The following is a 15,593-nucleotide window of genomic DNA, read 5'->3' on the forward strand; positions in this document are numbered from 1 at the left end:
ACCTCTCGTAGAGGGATGATGAGGCTGCACAGGTTTTCTTCCTTGCTAGTGAAACAGATGTAATTTGTAGACACAAACATCTGACCCAAGATGTGCATTTTGTTAAATGGAGTCCAGAGGGTACAATCGGTATGTCCATCTAACTTTTCGTCCTTCGGAAGCCGGAACAAAGCACGGTACCTTTCACTCTTTGCTCTGGCATCAAGATCCCTGAAGTGAGCAGTTCAAAGTTTCGTTGTTCATATTAAAATTCAATGTGCATGCGTATGTCTTCAACAGATTAGATAAATGTACATTGTAAATTAATTCTGCACAAGCACAAATAAAACACCAGGAAATGATATTCTATGGGAGAAATCTGTCATAGCAGTGCTGATGTTTGTATGCTTCATTTATATTCATGCTTTCTGACAGCCTTATAAATTACACCACAAAAATCACTAGCCTGCAATATTTGTCTGCTTTTTACTTATAAGAGGACAGCTGGCTCTCTTTATTTACCCTTATGAGTAAAAAGCAGGCTAATAAAAAATGTTGCAAGACTGCAGGTTGGTGGAGGAAGAACAGAGCATTCCCTGCATTCCTTCTACTCCTCCTCCTTATTTATTGTGTCAATGCACTTCCATGCAGGATGAAGCTTTGCCTCCTGTGCATATAAACAAAGAGGACTGCCATTGGATGGAAGGCCTGCTCCTTCTCTCCACCACAAGCCCTTTTCTTTTCTATACTGGATGCACAGGAAGAGGCCAGCATGGAAATGTAAGAAGCCACTGGATGAAAGATGAAGCCTTCCATTCTTCCTCCAGGTGCTCACTGGTTTTCTTTGCTGGGTGAGGAGGGCTTTCCCCAGCTTCAAGAAAGTTCAGGTGGTGTTTAAAACACCTGGAAGGTTTTCATCTGGTAAAAAAAAGCTTGTAGTGTCAGCACCTGATATGCCTCTTTCTGGGGAGAGCATTCCAAAGTTAGGGTGCTACTGTAGAAAAAGGCCCTTACCTTGTGCACCAGTCCCTAGTCTCCATTTCAAACAGCTTCAGTCTTTACATGCTTAATTCTAACCTCATTCTACTAAGATCAAAGGGCCTATAACAGTCCATTGCAGAATGTTGTTATTTCGACAGGGCTATTATTGTATACAGAGCTTTGAAATACAGGGATATATGTGAATATAGTGACTTTGAAACCTACCGTTTTAGTGCAGATACTTTTTTGGGGGACTTCTTTTTAAGTCTGGGCAATGACCTGTCTTGCTCAAAGCCTTCATTGTCCAAGAGCTGTCTCATGGCTATGTTGGCAAGTTGTTCCATTAGCTTAAAAGTTTCATTGATGTTGAGGAAGACTGAAAAGAAATGCTGACTGGACCTTGTGCTAACTTTGATCACATCAGGTAAAAGCAGAGTCGCATTCTTCTCAAGCTGGGTGATGTCAACCCACCGGATGACTAGCTTGGCTAATGAAAAGAAATCAAGAGTAAGCAGAGAACAAGACCTTTCAACATTTTCAAATCCAAAAACCACTGGTGATAAAACAGCAAGCGTTTTAACAACCCTATGCACTTCTACCATTATCTTGTTTCAGGGCTCTACAGTGCATGTTTATGCAGAAGTAAGTGTCACTACTTTCAGTGGTGTCCCCCCCCCATTTTAATTGTGTTTAGGACTGTAGCCTCAGTACAGTGCTGCACTTGGTGCTAGTGGGTCCATTTTGTCAGAAACACAACAATAATTAAGAATTCGGCCATGCATACTTTCAGTTTCAAATAATCTCATTTTTTAAAAAAGCAAAATTCTACACAACCAATGTTTAGTTTGCAAATAAGCCAACTTCAAGCTATGGGTGAACAAACAAGACTGTTCGACTAACTTGTACAACTAACCAGCTTTGGTTGGTTCACACATCATTCTAAGGCTGAGATCCTTTGAAAATGGAAGTCAACTTAGCAATTCCTTCTTCCAGGGAGGATAAGAGGGAGAGAGCAAGAGCCTTGCTGTGCTTCACCCCATATAAAAGTGAACTAGCCCAAGCTCAAAGAAGATCAGGCTCTCTACAATTAATAGTCAATATAGTTAACTGGAACCAAGTACAAAAGCATTATAACCACTGAATGCCAGGTTGCTGTGCACAAGCAACAGGAACTGGCTATCCCATTCATGCCTTGCTTGCAAGCTTCCTGGGGGCATCTGTCCGGACTACAGAAAGAGCAATATGTGCTTATGTTCTCATATCAGCCAGCTGTCCCTACACACAATGTACACTAGAATGAAACCTCCTTCTAATCAGTCCATAGTGTTGGAATAGGAAAAACAAATATGAGACATACAATAAATTAGTACTAGGGCTCCATGCAGTAACTTAATCCACTATAGCCAAAAACACTACAACACACTATAGGACAGGAATGGGGAACCTGAGGCCCTCCGGGTGTGTATGGACTCCCAACTCCCATCATCCCTGACCACTGGGCATGCTGTCTGTGGCTGGGAATTTTGAATCGAACAACATGTTAAGTCCACAGGTTCCCCACTGCTGTGAATCTCATGATGGATTCAGGAAGTAAGAATGTCTGTAATTATCCTGGCAGTAGGATGTTGATGAGCCGATTGCTCGTCAGGCAAGGTGCCATTAATCAGATAGCTCTGCAGTATAAAGCTGTAAACATCTTATAGAGAGTGACCACACAAATGGTGAAGGTTCAGTGAATGTGTGTGTGCCTGAGTTATCACCAACTGCCCTGAGGCAGAAACTAAAATTGTTTATGAACAAACTCAATTGTATACGATTTAGCTCTTTTGTCTGTAATCACTGCTTATATATTGCTTCCACTCCTTGACAAATACACCACCCAGTGTCTGTTTCTTAAACCTGAGCAATGAAAACTCAGTCAAATAAGGATTAAGCACAGCCACTTCAGACCATCAGGCCACTTTTCCCTCTGCTTGACATCCATGAGGATGTGACTGCAGGCTTTCTTCAACATGGTCAGCTTTTGGAAGGGACACTTTGCCCCCTCGCCATACTTCTTGGGCATCATATATTGCCACCGTAACACCAAGCCTAAAGCCAGAATGTTCCACATCTCCACATAAGTGACACTTAAAATGAACGGGCAACTTTAACTAGAAGGACAAAACATAGTTTAGTGGTCCATGTGCTGTCGCCAGTTCCTGTACTACATCAAGTCCACAAACAATGACTATGTGTATCGTTCTAAACCACCAACTTCAAAACACACACACAAAGATTAATAGAAACCGAAGTCTCTCATTCATACCTTCCCGTCCCATGAGGAAGGAATAAAAGCAGAGGTGGTTAATGCTGAGATACATCCAGCCCTGGCGAGGCACCTTCCCTTTCCAGTAACTGCAGGAGTAGTAATTCACCAGCTTCTCTTCCTCCGGCATCCCAAACAGTTTGTGGAATTTCACTATGGCTTCCTTAAATTTTTCAGTGTCGTCATCCTCCTTGATACCATTAATTTTGTTAAATTCTGCAATGATGCCCTAAAGCAGAAGATCAGACAGGACAGTTTGGCTTCCTCCCAAAATATGTGTGTGCTATGGAGTTCAAAATTCCAGCATTTAAAAAAAGAAAAGGTTTGGGGAGAGGAAGAGAACACATTTTCAGTACGCAACCCAACTGGCATACTGCAAAGACGTGGGGCTGTAGTCAAATTAGCAGAATGACAAGATGAGTCTGCATCAGGGTTGGGGAATCCATAGCCGTTCAGATATTGTTGGGTTGGAAATCCCATAGGCCCAGCCAGCATGGCTAATGGTCAAGGATAATGAGAGCAGAAGTTAGAGGTGGATTTAGGAAAGCATGACCAGTTTTCCTGCAATGGGCGCTGAGCCGAGAGGATACTACAATAATGGTGTAAAACAGTAAGCAAGAGGTGGGGGGCACTGAATTTTGGCATTGCACAGGGTGCTGCTGAAATTTGAAAGCCCAAAGTCTGCCACTGCTGTAGTCCAGCAATTTCTGCAAGGCCACACCCCTGGTCCATATGTTCCATTGGAGTCTTTCTGGCTGTTGTTGGACTACACCTCTCATCAGGCCAGTGGTGAGGGGTGATGGCAGTCCAAGAAAGTCTGGGGGCTCAAGGTTGGGAAAGGCTGTTCTATTGCCTTCAGAAACCACAGGATGAACATAAATCACACTAACAATTTCCAGAGGAGCTTTTTTTTAAAAAAGGGAGAGCCTTACAAAGTTCACACAGAAGCATAATATTGCTTACTTTAACTCACCTGTGGAAACAACTGGCTATTAAGAAGAAAAAGGATAACAACAAGAAGATTGAAAGATGGGACTGGTGAACACTAAAAGCAGCAGAAATATGAGATGACTGGACCCTTACTGAACTCGAAGCATGGGAACCCCCAACAAAAATATATCATTTGGCAAAATATTTGGACTTTATGATATGTATTGGTATAATTTGGAATAATTAATGTGATATGATTGGATTGTTAAATGGAAAACTTAATTTTAAAATATTAAAAAAAAACAAAACAATTTCCAGAGGAGTGGCCATGCTAGTTTGTTGCAACAAAAACAATAACTCTGGTGGCATATTAAAGACAAACAAAAGCTTTTGTCATTTCAGCTGTGTTGCCGTGTTATCAATTTTAGCCTTTAAGGTATCACAAGACTCTTTGCTATTCTAAGTTACCAAAGCAACAAAGAGGAGAGTGCTGCAAGACAAAACCTTAATTGTTAAATCTAACCTACATGGGGCATCTAAAGAGATTAGATCTTGGCCATATGGATTTCCTAAACTACCAAACGAACTAAATATTCTCTGCTAAGAAAGGACCTGGCCTTACTCCCTCTCAAACAATAGCATCCCAAGTCGCATGGTAAACCTGTTTTGGTAAACTGATTGCAAAAGATTAAAAAGAAAAAAAGAGTGATGTGTTGATGGGGAGGTGTTCTGCTGTTACAAGATAAAAAATCTGAAATTCCACGTGGCTAGCATAAGTCCCTTGCCAAACCTGAAGATAGTTATGTGATCTCACCCTTATCTATGCAAATTGATAATACCAATGTGTCTGTTTACACTGATGCCTGCTTCCTCAAACCAAATAATGAAGCTCACTGGAATCTGCGCGTACCAAAACAGAGAAGTACACAAACCAGCAAATCAAGTATAAAGGACAAGCTTGCATAATAGTTTTTTCCTGGTCATGAGGATAATTAACTGTGCTGACAATATATGTACACACTACCTGTATTTTTCCTTTGACAAATGTGTTTATGTCATTTTCATTTTCAAAGATCGAAAGAGTTTGTAGTAAATTCTGTTCAAGCCATTCCCAGTGCTCAGTTATTTCTTTCCTTGAACAACCTAAGACAAGAACAGGATAAATTGCTAGATTATGTCTGGAATTTGACCATCATAAAGCAAAAATAAATAAATATATTTATGGATAGGTGTGCAACAGTATGTTTATTGGATAACCAAACCAAACCAAAACAAACCCAACAGAGAGAATACTGTGCATTTTAAAGCAAACCAGCACAGAAGAGTAATTTAATTCAACAGAACACCACGACCCACTTCAGTTGTAACAAGAAGCCATGGTATCCTGCCATATGAACATGACATAGTTCTTAGGGCAGCGGATAGCACTGTGGTCTAAACCACTGAGCCTCTTGGGTTTGCTGATCAGAATGTCAGCAGTTTGAATCCCTGCAACGGGGTAAGCTCCCATTGCTCTGCCCCAGCTCCTGCCGACCTAGCAGTTTGAAAGCATACCAGTGCAAGCAGATAAATAAGTACCGCTGGAGCGGGAAGGAAAATGGCATTTCCATGCGCTCTGGCTTCTGTCACATCACAACCCCATATTTGCCTTTGACTGGACTTAACTGTCCATTCCCTCCCCTCCTTAGCATGCCTTGCTAAGTTTTCACTTCCCATCTTAAACAAAACACGGTTCCTCATGAGGTCTGAACTTTAGGATGTGTAGTTTGTCTATACTTTCCAAACAAGGCAGGAAATGAAACCATAGTGTGATCCTGGCTTGTTCTTACTACTCATAGTTTAAAACAAACCAGAGTTATATGAACTTGGAGAACATGGGAAACTGTGGTTTGTTTGAAACAGGAAGTGAAAGCTTGTGAGTTTCCTTCCAGGGGCATGAAAGTGTAGGAAAGATGAGAGCGGCATTCAGGGGCCAAATGATCTTAACAACTGGGCCTGCATGATCTGTGGACTGAATAGACTTTACTAGACTGGCGGTTTTCTGCAAACTAATTTTTCTGCTTATCCTTGAGCCCTTGGTTTTCTCCTAGAATGGTAATGGTAATTTAGAGTCACTTCTAAATGGCATTATAAAAGTTAGAACATTATTGTTGAAGTAACTTGGCAGCACTGTCTCTTCCCCCTGACCCAAAAGTAGAAACAAGGACAGACCTCTAAGCTCTCTCTTCTAGTTTTGGAAATAATTACCCTGCAAATACGTTCTGTAAATAGGGTACAGTTCAATCAGATACATTTAAGCGTATACCTCACTTAGTCTTGCATTTAAGTACTTGCCTGCTAGGTTTGGCAGACAATGAATTTCATGCAGGTGAGTGCTCCATCCTTAATTTAAACCCAGCATAGAAACCATGGAGCATGTCAGAAAACAGAATCCCCATCCTCTATGTCCAAGGTAAAATACAGTGTACTGCTAGGGGAGGGAGAAAGCTCATAGTCTATCCTCTGCTAGCCCCCCAAAGGCTAAAACAATTTGTGGACTTGCTAGGAAGGTAGCCTTAACTCCCTCCTATTATAATCAATGGGATTTAAGTGATTCATGTCAACAGAATTATGCCCATAGATTACACTGAACTCCTGAATGAATAGAAGTTATACAGTACATATTATATAAATCACTCAAGAGCTTGCTCCAACAGTGCCAGGAAGGCATAGGTATGTGGAAATCAATTATTTCCTAGCCACAAAATTAGAAAGCTAACACAGTAGTGAAATGATTTCCTGGGAATTGCAAGCATAAGCTTATCTCCAGCCCAGCTCGGCTGATGAGGAATGAGATCATTCTCTGCAGCTTCCAGGGAGGCCTGGCATTTCTGCTCTGCCTTTTCAACACAAATCATTTCTGAGAGCCTACATAATTTAAACAGCGGCAGCAAAGGCCCATATGTGATCATCATGTTGAGCTTTGCTTGCAATTACTGCATGAAATTGTATTGTTATAACTCCGGATGTGGCTTTAAAGACCGAGTTATTCTTTCCATGGCTTTTTACACACCTACAAAAGAGCCATAACACAACGTATAGGTAATGCACTTAAAATCGCCAGAGAGATGCAAAATGATGATGTCTTGCCTCCTGTGGAGCAATAAAATGCAGAGTTACCATGCCATGCCATTACCATCACAGTATCTGTAGTCATCGTCTGAATTATTTTTTATATATGGATTATTAAAGCTGAGGTTACTATTCACTATTTCTAAATATGGATACTACTGCCGTCACACTTCAAAACTTTTTGTTGTTGCTGTTGTTGTTCCTGCTTGCTATTCTCAGGAATTTTATTTATTCTGAAACAGGAATGTATTTATTTTTTTCCAAAAAATAAAAATACTAATATTTCTCAGCTTTGTTTCCCTCTTTCCACTAGCAATTCTGTTACGGGAAAGACAATTAGGGCACTCAAATATATTTTCATAAAAGGAATGTAAGAGACACATTATTTAATGAAAAGTGTGGCCCACCTGTACCTGCACACAGGGGGGCATAGGAAGGGGGGCGGTGGGAGCAGTCAGCCCCAGGTGTCATCCCTGAGGGGGGTGACAAAATCCCCCTGGGTGGATCGCTGCATTGCCCTCCGGGCACTGATCACAACACCAATGGCCCCCAATAGGTGCTGATTGCCTTGTTGATCACCCCCAATGGGCGCTGATCGTTACATAAAACTGCAACAATGTCAAAATAGCTAATACTAGCCAGAGTTTATTACCCTTGTCATAGTCAATGCTTACAAGGAAAGGGAGCAAAAAATTCCACATAAGAGAGGAAATGTGGGAACAGTATCTGTACACAGCTTGGTATCCTGTTCTTAAGTGTCTTAAGAGTTTGACAGTATTACATCTACAATAGACCACAGCCATTGCTCAATGTAATCTCACTAGATTACAACAGGCTACAATGCAACACAATGGGTTGGATCCAGACTCAACCGTGCTTTGAGTACAGTTATACAAATCAATGGGGTTTAGTCATGACTAATTTGTACCCACTGCTTTCAATTCGTCTAATCTAAGCATGAGTAAATCTGGATAAAATCCAGTAACAGCAATGTCATATTATAGACAAAAGTTTGATGGGCTTAATTGTCTGGTCTGATAGTTACAGAAGATTAAATGGAAAATACGGTAACTTTTTAGCATTTCAGAGCCTGGATCTCATAAATGACCTGCTACTCAAGTACGATGTCATCACACAGTATAGTGGTACCTCAAGTTACAGACGCTTTAGGTTACAGACTCTGCTAACCCAGAAATAGTATATCGGGTTAAGAACTTTGCTTCAGGATGAGAACAGAAATTGTGTGGCGGTGGCGCGGTGGCAGCAGGAGGCCCCATTAGCTAAAGTGGTACCTCAGGTTAAGAACAGTTTCAGGTTAAGAACGGACCTCCAGAACGAATAAAGTTCTTAACCCGAGGTACCACTGTACAGGCAACCCCCTCATTTACACGTCTTCCACTCACAGAAGACGTTTATATGGGTCACTGCAAAATAAATAAATAAATTGGTCTTCCTTCCTGGAAAGGATGGAAGGCGCGCCATTCAGGGCTCCGATCAAGAGAAGGCTTGGGACAGGCTAGGTAGCGGCCTTTAGTGACTTCCAGGCAACAGCCCCAGCGACACATGAATCTCTTTCTTTCTTTCTCTCTCTCCTCCCTGCGGACCCTCCCTATTAAAGTAGGGTGCTCCCCACTTTATGTTATTTTATTTATTCATGTGGGGGCCCCATGTAAGTGAGGGGATGCCTGTCATCATGACAGTATGCAATTCAGTACTCCTATGAGCTACATGGAACATCCAGTCCTCTAAGAAACTGGTAATTTTAGCCAATGTTAAAATACTTACCACAGGCAATAGTCCAATATATCATAGAGTCCGGAGCCTGGTAAAGAATTCGATATGGCGCTACCCTTGCACTTGAATCCAGCACAACATCAAGAGTTCCCACAAGAAGACCTAGAGGGGGGGAAAGGAATTCAGAGGTGAACAGTACTGCTGGATACATGAACTTAACAGTACATTCCAGCCCAGATTTAAAAACCCCCCAAACAGATAAGAAAGATATATTTAATGTCTGAGAGCCTGAAGATACGGTGACTAGATTGTCGGCCTTAGATTGGGTGATGTGAAACTAAAGTGCTAATCTGAGCAATTTAAAAGAGACAAAATTAAAAAGAGAATCAGCATGAAAGGCAAGTTTATATAGGTAACCAGGTCACTGACTGAATGAACTCTTCTCCTAGGGCTTAAACAAGTGCTTAACAGCAGTGGTAGCTAACTTACTTCTTCTATTCACGATTCTTTAGATCCGCTCTTTGTTTGACCTGTCACAATTTTACCCAGTCATCACAAAACCTTTCGGGCCATGCACAATCTGAACGGTTAACTAGTCACAGGTCATTCCTCAGCCTTCTAATTTGGGAGACAGCCATGCCTCGCCACATCCTGGTTCACATTTGGGATTTTCCTTATAGCTCAAAATAATGTTTTTAAAGACCACCACCAACACAGAGACATAGCCACATTCCAGTTACTACAGAGTGCAAACCAGCATTAGAAATTTCTCCACGTAATTAAAATGAAACATTTAGTAGGCACTCGGTTGATCTCTCTCCTCTGGAAATGCATCTGTTCATAGTCCTTTGGCCAGGAGTAAGTAATCTCTCCACTCCTCTATTCATACCCATTAGCCCTCTACCCTCCTTTTGTTTTTAGTCTCAGTCAATAAGAGGGAGGTGTAGCCTGTGCGGCGTTAACATATTGAACTACACTCTGTTCGTATAAGAGCACAGTGTAATAAATAATTGAGCATAATTTGAGACATTGACCTTGCTTGTCCCTTCTTCAGCCTTTGTTGTGCACGAAGAAAATGCTTCAGTGAGCGCTTTCCCAAACATTTTCTTGTCAAGCTGAAAATGTATTCAAGAACCAGCTCTTCCTCTGATGCGTATTCTCTGCAGAGCAATCGGCATCAGAGGCAGCCTTAGCACAGTTGGGCACAGGAGGAGGGAGGGATGTTTCAACTCAGGACTGTCTGAGACCTTTGCAATGTGCCTTTGTAGACATAGAATCATAGAGTTGGAAGAGACCACAAGGGCCATCGAGTCCAACCCCCTGCCAAGCAGGAGAGGCACAAAAGCACATGTACATCGTCCTGGGAGAGGGAGAGGAAGGAGTAGCAGGTGCAGCAACTACCTGACACCCCATAGCAAGGAATACCATTTTAGGGGGTGAAACTTAATTATTGCAAATTTCTTCCATGAGAGGATCTTAAAAATGTGGGTTTCTTTTGGTGTGAGAAATTCAAATCTGCTTCTGTTTCAAGGCCTCCACCACCTATTTCCAGAACCCTGCTTTACTTGGATAATACAAAAATATTTTACATCCCCTAAATATTTCATTCCCCCCCCCCCCAGTGATGCCTGGTTAACCTTTATGAATGAAACATACCTTACCATGAAATATGTCCAATTACATGGATCCAACACATGTAAACGTACGACATCAGAGATTTAATATACTAGGTTCAACTGGAAATACACAATTTACTCCAAACACTACTTTATTGGTGCTTAGGTAAACACATTTAAAGTTTTGAAAACTGTATCACATGCAGTTGCATGCTAGGAACAGTCAGGTTTTTCTATTCATCAAATGGCACCACTGCAAGGCATCACAGTTACCATGGAATTCTTGGCATAGGGCAGTGCATACCTTACAGTGGAACTGATGAAAGTTCAAAACTGAATGAGATTTTTAAAACAGCATTATTTCATGATTTGAGTACAATAGTTTGCAAACTTTCTAATTTTGAGGAAAACAGGTTGTGGATCACAGAAGTTTGATATTCCCTAATTATTTGTCGCTTTTAGACTGATTGAAGAACTATTCAGCTACATATATTGCTACATTCAAGAGTTAAATCCAATCATACACAGTACTGTATTATGCTTCCTGGAAAAGTGGTCATACTTGCCACCATAATGTGTCAGCTTTGGAGTCAAGTCTCTGTCAGAGACCCGCTAATAATTCATAGGAGGTCAGTAGAACCAACAAGAGCAACAACAAAATCCACAATGGTTTATGTTGTGGTTCTTATGACTTTTACTCAAATGAGGTCCCTATTTCTTTCAACCAAGGCTACTGTAGCTTGGCAAACCAAAAGCACATGTACAGTTATGTGCTAGTGATGCATAGATCCCTTTGCAGCCCAATGGGGATATGGGGTCACATCACCTTGAGAGACACTAAACCTCAAAAGTCATATTACCAGTCTAAAGACTACAGGTTTGCTGCAGTTGCAATACGGCTCAATATTTAGATGTCCATATGTTGCTTAACAGATTAGCAGAGGGACAGAAATATGTTGTTGTTGTTGTTATTCAGATAAGCGTGCCCCCACTACAAAGAAAAAATTCTAGGAATTCAAGGAAATGCTTTTAATAAAATACTGTATAGAATAGCCATAATACAGTGGTACCTCGCAAGACGAATGCCTCGCAAGACAAAAAACTCGCTAGACGAAAGGTTTTTCCGTTTTCGATTTGCCTCGCAAGACGAATTTCACCTATGGGCTTGCTTCGCAAGACGAAAACGTCTCGCGACTTTGTTTCCTTTGTCTAAAAACAAAGACATGTTTTGTTTATAAAGTTAATTTATTTTCCCTTAAATTTTTGAACTGCTCTTTACAGTATGTGTGACTTTAAAGAGCAGTTAATAAACTGTTGTTGTACCAAATTTGGCTTTGTTTGGACTTTTTTTGACCATAGGAACGCATTAATTGATTTTCAATGCATTCCTATGGGAAACCGTGCTTCGCAAGACGAAAAATTCGCTAGACGACAAAAATTGCGGAACGAATTAATTTCGTCTTGCGGGGCACCACTGTATATCTAAATATGCCTGATGCATGCTAAGATGCAAATGTGGGACATTTGCCTACATTTGGTGGGAATGGCCTCAGGTTAAAAAAATTAAAAAGATTACAGATAGTGCAGGGAGTAAGATATTTCTGGATATTTGATTCAGTTAAAACTTCGTGTTGTGCTATTGGGAGCAATAAAAGGTCAACTCAGGAAGGAACATATAGCATGAGTCATGCCAATATTAACTACAGCATATATGCTGCTGGCAAAAGGATGGGAAATAGATATGTTGTCATCTCCAGAGCAATGGAAAGAGATGATATGGAGCTGTATGCTACAGAAAAAGATTACCTCTTATAAACACTGGTGGGAAAGAAGAAATATAGCATCAGAGACTTTCCAGAACATGTGGACACTTAAAAAATAAATAAATTCAGAAGAGATATATTCCATTCCATTGAACTGCCTGAGATGGGAAGCAGGGTTCAGCTTTGCCAAAAGACCAACTCCATCAGCCACCACCGGCCCCTGAGTTACAATTTTAGGAATTGGCACCCAAGTTTGCTTTTTCCCTCTTCCTTCCCTGTCCCTTACTTTTTGCGTGCTGTGTTTTTTAGATTGAAAGCTTGTAGGCAGGGGCTGTCTTGCTTTCATTTATTATATGTAAGCCACACTGGGAGCCTTTTTAGCTAAGGAGCAGGGAACAACAGACTGACCAACCAAGTGACTTAGCAACTACAGCCATACTGACCATTTGATGCAAGAACTGAGAAACTGAATAGGATGCAAGGATGAAAATGTGCATGCACTGTTTCTTTCTTATCTTAATGACTTGCAGACTTAATGATTCTTTTGAACTATCAGCCCCCCAACCCGCAACAAACACAATTTTTTTAAAAAAGACTCCCATTGCAACAGTGATTCCACTAGAGAAGTGCTCCGAAGGCTAGGGACATTACAATTTCATGCAATAAGGTTAATCACAACTGGGAACTTCAATAATGAGGATGCAACTTTTAGCTTGTTGGTAATCTTCTCAAGTAACAGCTCTCCAAAGAGACAATGCTCAACACGTTGTAATTAGGTATGAACTGCATTGAATACTAGCCAAATTCCAAAAGTGAAGATTTCTTCATTAACAGCCTGATCTGCCACAGCAGAAACCCAACTGTTTCCTTTCACACTGAGAACAAAAGCAAGGCTTGGACTACAAATCTGCCAGACTTTAGGAAAAGCTATCAAGACTTGAGCCTTTAAATATTGCATCATACTTCTTTCCCAAGTGACATTTTAACAGAAACAACTGCTTTCTCTCCCCCTGAGATAGGAATACTTCATGTCATGCAATTTTATTTTATTTCTTTAACCAGAGCCCTGGCATCCCCCAGCAGAGTAAATTACAAAATGGCAGCTAGGAGGCAGGAATAGAACAAGCAAGAAAACGGCAACCCAAGGGCAGACACAGCCATAATTACCAGCTGCATCCCATGAACCATAGTCACTAAATTTAATGGGCATTACTCACAAATCAGTGTGTATAAGATTGGAGCAGGCATTTTCAGGAGGCCAGACTTTTCTCCCAGTCCTATACATGTTTACTACTACCAACTAATGCATTTACCTTTTCAGATTTAAACAAGGTAGTTAGTAGTTTATTACACATTTGTGTGATTTAGTTACTCAACCTGTTTTCTTTTCATTTATTACTGAAATAGTAGGAGGCATTTGCCCTCAGCTGCCACCAAGACTCTGGAGAATGAGAAAATCTGCCAGTCACACCCCCCCCCCCAGCAATGGATTAAAAAGATCAGCTCTCTCAGTTTTTAACCTGTTTGTATGTTTGTCAGGAATACATTTTTTAAAATATATATATATATATACTTGATTAATACAGCTTGGCTTGAGTTTTTCCCCTCTATACTCTAGAGGTAAAATTGTTCCCCAGCTGTCTCATTTAACTTTTGAAGAAAGAAAACATCCGCAGCAGATCCATCCACTCCTCTCAGTGCTGTTTTCCCACCCCAAAATAGCAAAGAGTGAAAGCTTTGAGGAGACTGAATACAGCTTTCTTTCACAAAACTCCTGAAGCACAAAACCATTCCTTGTAAGCGAAATCTGAATCTGCAAAAAGCACTGTAAATTCTCACAAGTTCCATGCCATCATGCAATATGATCCCTATCCAAAATACAACTAGAAATCATACGAAATGTATAGTAAATTTTCCTTTCCGTCCCAAGAAAAAGGCCCATTTTACAGATGAGACTATCCCAGAGGTCATCAGTGAGTCAATGGGAGAGAGAGAACTCATGGCGTATGCAAAACAGGAAAAAAAATAAAAGAAGTGAGCTAAGACAAAGACTCTGTGTTCACATATGCAGGATAATTAATCCCCTTTTATAAGCTTGGCCATCTGGAGGCTGAGAGAGAACAACAAAACCCAATGCATCTCTTTCACTACTTAAAATGTCATTTAATAAGAAATATCAGTGGAAAACCTATTTGTGGACTGTACCACTTTTTAAAATGCTCTTCCATAAATAATAATTATCAATAATCAGAAGACAAATCCTTGCACATAGAAGCTAGTTTGTAGTGGGAGGAGGCTAGAACCATTATCTCCAGCATTTAGGGCAGGGTGGTCCCAAGAGCCACATCTAGCCCCCAAGGCCCTTTTTAGCAGCCCCTGGCAATATTTGAAACCTGCCCCACCACCTCAGCTCTTGCTCTGCCTTCCCAAAGCCAGGTAAGCTATGCTTATTCTATCTGCCCTGTTTAGATACAAAACTGAAGGGGTCTATTATTTTGTTCAACAGAACACAGCACACAGGTGAGTGGATCTAGTTAAACTCAAAGTTCTGTGTTCCAGATGATTCCCCCCACCCCACCCAGTTTGTATTAGGTAGCAAACTAGCCAGAGTGATACAGCTAAGGGAAAGGAGATTCATCTCTCATCTGCACATACATTCAGCTATAAAAAGGAGCACAATTTCCAACCCCACCTTTGTTTTCAATTTATTTTATGCTATATTTAGATCTCCAATCAGCCAAAGTCCTCTGGCCAGTTTTTATAGTCAGTAAAATGTACAGGTAAATACAATAATCCTGTATTGCTGTGCACTGCTGCTCTGTGCTGCTGTTTTGTTGTTGCTTTTTTGTTTCATTTTGTGATTTTTATTTTAATGTGGGGTTGTTGTTGTTTTTTGGTGAATGGTAGACTTTAAGTACAAATGAACAACAAATAAAATCGCCCAAATACAAACACCATAAAATCTCAAACTAAAGCAAAAACATTACTAGAGTGACATTAAAAACACTCTGGCATAAAATGGAATACAAAAGCCAACCTAAAAGAAAAAGAAAAAGAAAAAGAGAATGAAGTTGTGGGATGCAATTCTGCGTAAACGTTTAAGGAAGTAAGTCCCACTTAACAAGGTAGGCCTCATTCCTAAGCAAATATGAACAGAAATGACTCCACACA

The 15,593-nt window shown here is 40.7% G+C and overlaps 1 protein-coding gene across 2 annotated transcripts in view; it reads right to left on the minus strand.

Annotated features, from left to right (window-relative positions):
• The window catches only part of TBC1D9 (TBC1 domain family member 9), a 53,611-nt gene that overhangs the window by 24,843 nt on the left and 13,175 nt on the right, over positions 1-15,593 (minus strand). For both annotated transcript variants that reach the window (XM_082237549.1, XM_082237550.1), the window contains exons 2-6: positions 9,095-9,205; positions 5,223-5,341; positions 3,269-3,497; positions 1,186-1,447; positions 3-210 (exon numbers count right to left, since the gene is read on the minus strand). In XM_082237549.1, coding sequence (XP_082093675.1) covers positions 3-210; positions 1,186-1,447; positions 3,269-3,497; positions 5,223-5,341; positions 9,095-9,205 — 929 coding nt within the window. The remainder of the gene's footprint in view (positions 1-2; positions 211-1,185; positions 1,448-3,268; positions 3,498-5,222; positions 5,342-9,094; positions 9,206-15,593) is intronic.

Source organism: Podarcis vaucheri, assembly GCF_965113315.1.
Source record: "Podarcis vaucheri genome assembly, chromosome: 9".
NCBI lineage: Eukaryota > Metazoa > Chordata > Lepidosauria > Squamata > Lacertidae > Podarcis > Podarcis vaucheri.